At 35.7% G+C, this 9,137-nt stretch overlaps 1 protein-coding gene across 1 annotated transcript; it reads left to right on the top strand.

Moving 5' to 3' along the window:
• The first annotated feature begins 365 nt into the window (after positions 1-365).
• On the top strand, positions 366-8,962 carry LOC129685555 (prolactin-7D1-like). Its single transcript, XM_055619074.1, is given in 5 exon segments — positions 366-432; positions 729-901; positions 7,461-7,509; positions 7,512-7,636; positions 8,843-8,962. Coding segments are annotated over 5 exon segments (534 nt in total).
• The last annotated feature ends 175 nt before the right edge of the window (positions 8,963-9,137 follow it).

Here is a 9,137-nt window from a genome sequence, read left to right as displayed (position 1 = left end):
TACACAATGGAATACTACCCAGCAATTAAAAACAAGGAAATCATGAAATTTGCAGGCAAATGGTGGGAACTAGAAAAGATCATCCTGAGTGATGTATCCCAGAATCAGAAAGACACACAATGTATGTACTCACTTGTATGGATATAAAATGTATGGACATAAAATATGGGATAATCATACTAAAATCTGCACATAAATTATTGTATTTATTAAAGATTTTGAACAGTGAAAAATTTTCAGACTAGTGTCACCACAGGTAGGTGAATTTTGCATTTTGATTTCAATATTCTGGTTCATGTTCTTAAGAAAATCATTGATATATTAACATGCTGGTTGTTTGCTTGTTTTTGAACAATAAAAACACGATGAACTCAACATTGGTCATAGTTAAAACGTCAAAATTTAAAGGCTGTTGTTTTATAGATGAGGAAAGTAGGTAAATATCAAGACTAGTAGGGCTTCTGGGTCCATGTGCTGAAAAGCAAAATCTGTTATTTTCTCGTAATGGCTTCTGCATTTTTAGAAGGATCTGAGAAGTCATCAAATTCTCAAACTATGTATTTGTTCTAATTAATTATTTAGTTGCATTTTCCCAATGGATGATGTTATTCACTATCACAGCTGTACAGTGCCAGATGATACAGAGGAGGAAGATGGGCAAGGATATTATTACTATGAAAACCTCAGATGAATAGCTCTCAGTGTACATAGCTTCTGTGTCTCTATAGCAGGGACTTTCCTGATCCTCTTGGTGGCAAACCTGATCCTGTGGGAGAGGAAGGGCTCTGTGCCCCTGAATGCTAGTGAGAGAGCCTTCAGTGATGATACCTTCAAGGACCTTTTTGATTATGCACCTTCTGACAACATCACTAAGCTTGCCCTAGACTGCTGCATGGAATTTGTAAGTATCTCCATAACCCATGGTTTCTTCCCAAAGGAAACTTGCCAGCTGGTTAGTGCACTGCAGCACAGTTTGATAAAAAAGCATCAAGCACACAGATTCTTAATGTGTTTTTCAGACATAAAGGAAAGTCTATGGTACTCAAAAGTAGAAAAAGGAGGATGAAACAGTTTCACATTCTAAAGACCTACAAAAATACTCAAAGGCTTTAATTATTTGCTTATATGTAACTATTCTAAAAACATACATACAAAACACTTTTCTTAATTTATAGTCATGACATAAAAATCTAAACGATATGGCTGGTGAAGAACTCTGGATTCCTTACCTTGTTTGTAGCAGTTCAGTGTCTGTGGCATCTTCACTTAGCACACTTCAGACATCATAAAGGAAAAATGCGTTACGTGGAGTTTAATGGAATGAATAGAACTAATCTAAACTTGCACGATGTCAACAAAGGAAATAGATACATATCCTTCTCAGAAATGCCTCAGGCTGGAAGTCATTTTTTTTTAAGGTTTCCAGGTAATGAGTTTACTCAATGAGAGGACTCTGTTAGAAGTGGAACAGGCTGACTGTTATCTGTTTCAAGGTCAATCAAGAAGGATACAATAGACAAGGCTTTAATAATATGGGGTACCCAAGAAATATGTCTCTGCATTTGAAAAATAATATATTCATATTGTTTACTCAGAGTTTTATTTCATTCCTTAGTTTGTTTTAAATCAACGTTCTCTCTTCAGACATGTTTTAGTAAAAATCTAAGTGCCTCACTAACTTCTATCTTCTTCCCCCAATACATCCATGATTACTGTTGAACTGTAATTTGAATAAGAAAGCTGCAAGAAGCAATACCCCTCAAAACAAAACAAAACAAAACAAACAACAACAACAAAAAACACCTGCTCAGGTGAAAGAAAACCCCAGCCACTAGATGCAGGATGAAAATGGGACCGATTCCAGAATTACAGTTTGCAAACAATAAAATGATTGTTCAAATTATTCTCTAATTTTATTTTAATGGCTATACTTAGGACATAAAACTATAAGAATTTTGGCAAGAAAAATTTTGGCTATATGGTCAATATTATGTAAATATTAATTAATCTCTTCTGTTTTGAATTTCATCATTGTTTAGTATCTCCTAAAATGGCCACCTTTTATGTCTAATTTTATTATAATTACACAATTTCATTCAGGATTTATGAAAGACTTTGAATGCTATTGGTGTATATATTCACTGGAATTAGAAGAAAAGGAATAATTTTATAATGCCTAGGTAAAAGAAAAAATTGACCTAATAAAAAAATAAAATAACAAATAATGATACATACATGTAAATCCTATGGCATTAGATTCAAATCATACTGAAAGATAATCTTTGAAATATTCCATGATTTTACTTTGGTCATGTTTTGAGGTTTTCTTCAATTTATTTAGTAAATTTTAGAAGTGACAGGATAAGAGACTAGTGAGTAGGAAAAGGGGATGGAAGCCTAACAATTGAGGTGAGAAATCAAATGAGGTTACTGATTCAAGTGGAATAGTACATTAAATGCTCATTCTCTTAATTTTAGATCGCATGCAGTACTTGACTCTAAAAATGACATGTCTATTCAATGCATTAATATTCCGGTCATAGGTTCATTTTTTTTTTCAATTCTTCAATTTCATTTATATCTAATTTGTGAACATTTTCAGGTATCATATTGTACAATAGTAAGTGGAAATTGCTCAGATTGTTGAAGAACTGCCACACTTTCCACATCTATTTTTCAGAACCCAGAGAGGAAGCCCTAAAGACCTTGGTGAGTCCTCAGCTTTTCACCTAAACAGCTGAACAGTCCTCTGGCTTTGCCATGCTGTGAGCACTGAAAGCACTGAAAGGGGGGTAATCAGAAGAGCAGGAACAGCAGTAAGAGTGAGCAATGAAGTAAAATCATTGTGTACACTTGATACATTATAAAGAAAATCAAATAATAAATAATATTGTACATTTTTATAAACTGAACATTTAAAGAATCTTCTTTTAGCAATGTTGTGACACAGGGAATTGACTTATTATTCCACAGAAAACTTTAAACTGAACTGACCATCTATTTTTAAAAACACATTCATGTATACATCTAAGACATGTAAACTCAGATATCTTTATTATAAATTAATAACGTATCTGCATTGGCATGCTTGTTGTCAATGACAACCAAGCTAACACTTTTTGATTCCAAGGATTCTTCTGGTTCTACATCTACGTGTTGCAAACTCCATGAATTTTTTTCCTGAGTCTCAGCTGAAAGTACCTGGGCAAGGGAGTCCTATAAATACTATCACTGTTACTCTGAAGGAAATAATTTCCTCAGTTCTATATTGTCACAGCAGCTCTACTTAAATTTTGTTACCATCTCTCCCTTCTAACCCATGGCCACAACTTACCCTCAAATAAATTACTTAAACCTGGAGTACTGTCACACTCCCATAATCCCAACACTCTAGAAGGCAGAGGCAGGTGGATCTCTTTGAGCTCAAGGCCAGCTTGGTCTAGAAAGCAAGTCCAGGACAGTCCAAGTTATACAGAGAAACTCTGTCTAGAAAACAAACAAACAAATACTATTTAAATATCACATAAAAATAATAAAGAGAAAGAAGAGGAAGAGGAAGGCATACTCTGGAGCCTTATTCTAATGTAAGAATGTCACAAAGTAGTTCATTGACATTGCTTCAATTAATCCTTCCAAGCTGTAGCTCAGAACAGATACTCTAAAATGTTTTGTGGAATTTGTATCATTAACCAGCCCAATCATAATAGAGTTCTGAGCCTCATCCAACTTAAGCCATCACTCTTATTCATATGCTTCCAGCAACCTGCATTGCCATACTTTCATTTATTCCTTTCTTTCATATACTTCTCATATTTCTATTATGGTGCCCATTGAATACTACTCTGCTCTGAATTTTCATCACTAGATTAGTTAAAAGACATCAACACAGCAAACATTTTAAATCAGTCATGAGGTACATATACAATACTGACATATACTAAAGTGTCAAAATTCAATTGTGATTTCTACACCTTCAATGGCCCCCGGTGATCTTCAGCTATACTTGTCAATAATGTTCAGTTCTGTCAGAGGAAGGGCAGAAGTGTTGTAAACTGAGAAACCATATTTATTAATGACAGGTTGTCTTCAAGATACATTTATATCAATATCCTCAAATTAATAGTGAATATCTTGAAAATATTCTAATTTTCTGGTGTCATAAATATGAGTTAAAATGATTTGTAATTGAATTTAGTAGAATCTCTCTTTTTAATTTAGGTCCAGTGGGCACCTCCTCAGTTCCAAGAAAGGCTTAGAGACTCATGGACAAACAAAACAGTCAAATATGGAAGGTCTTACAGAATAGACAAATGGTAGAATTGCAGAAAGAAAACACAACATGTTCAATTATATAGTTCATTATAAATTGATATTTATATAAACTATTTAGGTTTGGAAGTTATAGGTGAATAGTTTAATTTTTATATTGCTACATCATTTTCATCTCAAGAAAACCCTACTTCTCTGTGAGAATAACAAATAAGTATGGTAGTTCATGTCCTCTGATTAAAAGTCATGTATATGTGATCCACAATATTAACAAACTGAAAGAAAAAAAAAAAACAAATGATAATCTCCCTAGATGTTGAAAAAGCATTTGACAAAATCCAACATCCATTCATGTTTAAAGTATTAGAGAGATCAGGGATAAAAGGCGCATATCTAAACGTAGTAAAGGCGATATACAGCAAGCTATAGCCAACATCAAACTGAATGGAGAGAAACTTAAAGCAATCCCACTGAAATCAGGGACAAGACAAGGCTGCCCACTCTCTCCATATAGCTTCAACATTGTTCTGGAAGTCCTTGCTGGAGCAATAAGACAATTGAAGGAGATCAAGGGGAAACAAATTGGAAAGGAAGAAGTCAAATTATCACTGTTTGCAGATGATATGATAGTATACATGAGTGACCCCAAAAACTCTACCAGGGAACTCCTACAGCTGATAAACACCTTCAACCAAGTGGCCGGAAACAAAATTAACTCAAAAAAATCAGTAGCACTTCTGTATACAAAAGACAAAATGGCTGAGAAAGAAATTAGGGAAACAACACCCTTCAAAATAGCCACAAATGACATAAAGTACCTTGGTGTAACCCTAACCAAGCAAGTCAAAGACTTGTATGAAAAAAATTTCAAGTCTCTGAAGAAAGAATTAGAAGAAGATATGAGAAGATGGAAAGATTTCCCATGCTCATGGCTTGGCAGGATTAACATAGTAAAAATGGCCATCTTACCAAAAGCAATCTACAGATTTAATGCAATTCCCATCAAATTACCAACACAATTCTTTACAGACCTGGAAAGAAAAATTCTCAACTTCATATGGAATAACAAGAAACCTAGAATTGCTAAAACAATCCTCTACAATAAAAGATCTTCTGGAGGTATCTCCATCTCTGACCTCAAACTGTACTATAGAGCAACAGTTATAAAAACTGCATGGTACTGGCATAGAAACAGAATGGTGGATCAATGGAACCGAACAGAAGACCCAGAAATAAACCCCCACAGTTATGGACACATGATTTTTGACAAAGGTGCAAAAACCATACAATGGAAAAAAAAGATAACATCTTCAACAAATGGTGCTGGTCTAACTGGATGTCTACATGTAGAAAAATTCAAATAGATCCATACTTATCACCCTGCACAAAACTGAAGTCCAAGTGGATCAAAGAACTTAACATAAAATCAGACAGATTAAATGGCTAGAAAAAAAAGTGGGGAATACCCTAGAACTCATTGGTACAGGAGAAAACTTCCTGAACAGAACACCAACAGCACAGGCTCTAAGAGCAACAATCAATAAATGGGACCTCATGAAACTGAAAAGCTTCTGTAAAACAAAGGACACTGTCATCAAAACAAAGCGACTGCCTACAGATTGGGAAAGAATCTTCACCAACCCTTTATCTGACAGAGGACTCATATCCAGTATATATAAAGAACTAAAGAAGCCAAAAAGTAGCAAACCAAGTAATCCACTTAAAAAATGGGGAATAGAGCTAAACAAAGAACTCTCTGTAGAGGAATATCAAATGGCAGAGAAGCATTTAAAGAAATGCTCAACCTCATTAACCATTAGGGAAATGCAAATCAAAACAACCCTGAGATTTCACCTTACACCCATCAGAATGGCCAAGATCAAAAACTCAAGTGACAACACATGCTGGAGAGGTTGTGGAGAAAGGGGAACCCTTCTCCACTGCTGGTGGGAATGTAAACTTGTACAACCACTCTGGAAATCAATCTGGTGCTTTCTCAGACAACTAGGAATAACACTTCCTCAAAATCCAGCCATATCTCTCCTAGGCCTATACCCAAAAGAGGCTCAAGTACACAAAAAGGACATTTGCTCATCCATGTTTGTAGCAGCTTTATTTGTGATAGCCAGAAGCTGGAAATAGCCCAGATGCCCCTCAACTGAAGAATGGATGCAGAAATTGTGGTACATCTATACAATGGAGTATTAGTCAGCACGAAAAATAAGGAAATCATGAAATTTGCAGGTAAATGGTGGGACCTGGAAAGGATCATCCTGAGTGAGTTGTCCCAGAAGCAAAAAGACATGCATGGTATATACTCACTCATATAAACATACAACATAGGATAAACCCACTAAAATCGGTACATCTAAACAAACTAAGCAAAAGAGAGGACCCTAACTAAAATGCTCAATCCCCATCCTGAAAGGCAAAGAGGATGGACATCAGAAAAAGAAGAAAACAGGAAACAACCTAGGAACCTGCTACAGAGGGCCTCTGAAAGCCAAAAGAAGAAAACATGAAACAACCTAGGAACCTGCCACAAAGGGCCTCTGAAAGCCTCTGCCCTGCAGACTATCAAAGCAGATACTGAGCCTGATGGCCAACTGTCCGGCAGAGTGAATGGAATTTTAGGTAAGAAGTGCGAAATAGTAAGAGCTAGAGAGGACAGGAACTCCACAAGGAGAGCAACAGAACAAGAAAATTTGAACACAGGGAACTTCCCAGAGACTCATACTCCAACCAAGGACTATTCATGGAGATAACCTAGAACCCCTGCACAGATGTAGCCCATGGCAGGTCAATGTCCAAGTGGGTTACCTAGTAATGGGAAGAGGGACTGCCTCTGACATAATCTGATTGGTCTGCTCTTTGATCTCCTCCCCCTGAGGGGGGAGCAGCCTTACCAGGCCACAGAAGATGACAATGCAGCCACTTCTGATGAGAACTGATAGTCTAAGATCAGAAAGAAGGAGAGGAGGACCTCCCCTATCAGTGGACTTGGGGAGGGGCATGCATGAAGAAAGGGGCGGAAGGGTGGGATCGGGAGGGGAGGAGGGAGGGGCTTATGGGGGGGATACAAAATGAATAAAGTGTAATTAATAATAATAAAAATATTAAAAAAATCATGTATAACTAATGTTTTCATATTTAACTTATATTAATTTGATTTTTCAATAACTGTTATATAGTTTGAAGACTATTTGGATATGACACTCATCATATTGCTTGCTTGGGAAGATCTCTGAAACACTTAGTGACAGAACTCAGTGTTATGCCACGAGTCCCTGATGCTATCCTATCAAGAGTCAGAATCACTGAAGCCCATAAATACCTTCTAGATAACATCACAAGGATCATATCTGAGGTGGGCAATCTTACACTATTTTCTTTTTAATGAATGATGTGACTTCTGTAGTGAAGGATAAATTTTGAAACAATGTACTTTGAAAGAACAAAAGTTAGGCATCTAGCCTTCTATTAAGCCTCTCTGTCAGAAAAATAGACACAAATTTATATCAAGTCCTCAAAGGTATTTGTACAGCACCTTTCCTGGGCTGAGTAAAATGCCAACAAACAATATATCTGATTACATATTCTTATAAAAATCACTCCTGGCTAAACGGCTTCTTTTTAATTTATTATTTTTACAATTTATTAACTTACCTCACCGAGGATGATCTTTTCTAGTTCTATCCATTTGCTTACAAATTTCATGATTTCCTTGTTATTAATAACTGAGTAGTATTCCATTCTGTAAATGCACCACAAATTTCTTTATCCATTCCTCGGTTGAGGGACATCTAGATTATTTATAGCTTTGACTATTATGAATAAAGCTGCTATGAACCTAGTTGAGCAAATGTCCTTGTTGCATGATGGAGCATTTTTTGGGTATATGCCTAGGAGTGGTATATCTCTTTCTTGAAGTAGCACTATTCCCAATTTTCTGAGAAAGCACCAGAAGATTTCCAAAGTGGTTGTATAAGTTTGCACTCCCACCAGCAATGGAGGACGGTTCCCCTTTCTCCACATCCTCTCCATCATGTGTTGTCACTTGAGGTTTTGATCTTAGCCATTCTGGTGGGTGCAATGTAAAATCTCAGGGTCATTTTGTATTGTATTTCCCTGATGACTAAGGACGTTGAGCATGTTAAATAACTGTCCTCATTTTTTTTGCATGGTCTTTTGGGCATACAAACATGTGTGCTCAATGTAGCAAAATCCTGGTGTTCCATTTGTCTAATTGCAAGTAACATGCTTTATCAGGCATAAATTTAACTCAAGAAAAAGGTGTATATAAGTCTTGCCCATAGATGAAAAAAAAGTTTTGTGTCTTGTGATAGAAATCTGTTTGTGATTGAAATTTCACATTTATAACATTTCCTTAAGTGTTATTCAATATGTAGAATGGAAAGGTCAAATGAATACAACAGTAATAATAAGTATCATCTCTGGTCAATAGGTTAATCTTGAAATTAAAAAAAAAAAAAGGAAAGAAAAGAAAGCTACCTGGTCTGGTCTGGTTAGGACTCCTTGCATCCTTGCAGTCAGATAATGAAGAAACTAATTTTTTGCTTCTTGTATGTTCTCCTACTGCCTGCACATTGAGCTAGAAGTACTTAATTTTTATTTCAACTTCCTGAGATGTCTACTTGCTCATGGTGAATGTTGCTACTCCTCAACATTTTGAGATGTTATCTGATCCATCTTTTTGAAGCTTCTTTTAATTTTATACCCTTTGAATTTTATATTAAAGTATAATGTGTCTATTAATAAAAAGAGACATGAGCTATGTCAGAGCATTGAAAGAAAATTTGTTGTTTTCTTTCATTCATTAATATCAGTATAGGAAGTTAATGTAGATA

This window comes from Psammomys obesus, unplaced genomic scaffold (assembly GCF_907164565.1).
Source record: "Psammomys obesus unplaced genomic scaffold, mPsaObe1.curated_primary_1811, whole genome shotgun sequence".
In the NCBI taxonomy this organism is placed as follows: domain Eukaryota; kingdom Metazoa; phylum Chordata; class Mammalia; order Rodentia; family Muridae; genus Psammomys; species Psammomys obesus.
The sequence above is the reverse complement of the archived record's forward strand: the minus strand, read 5'-3'. Positions and strand labels throughout refer to the sequence as shown.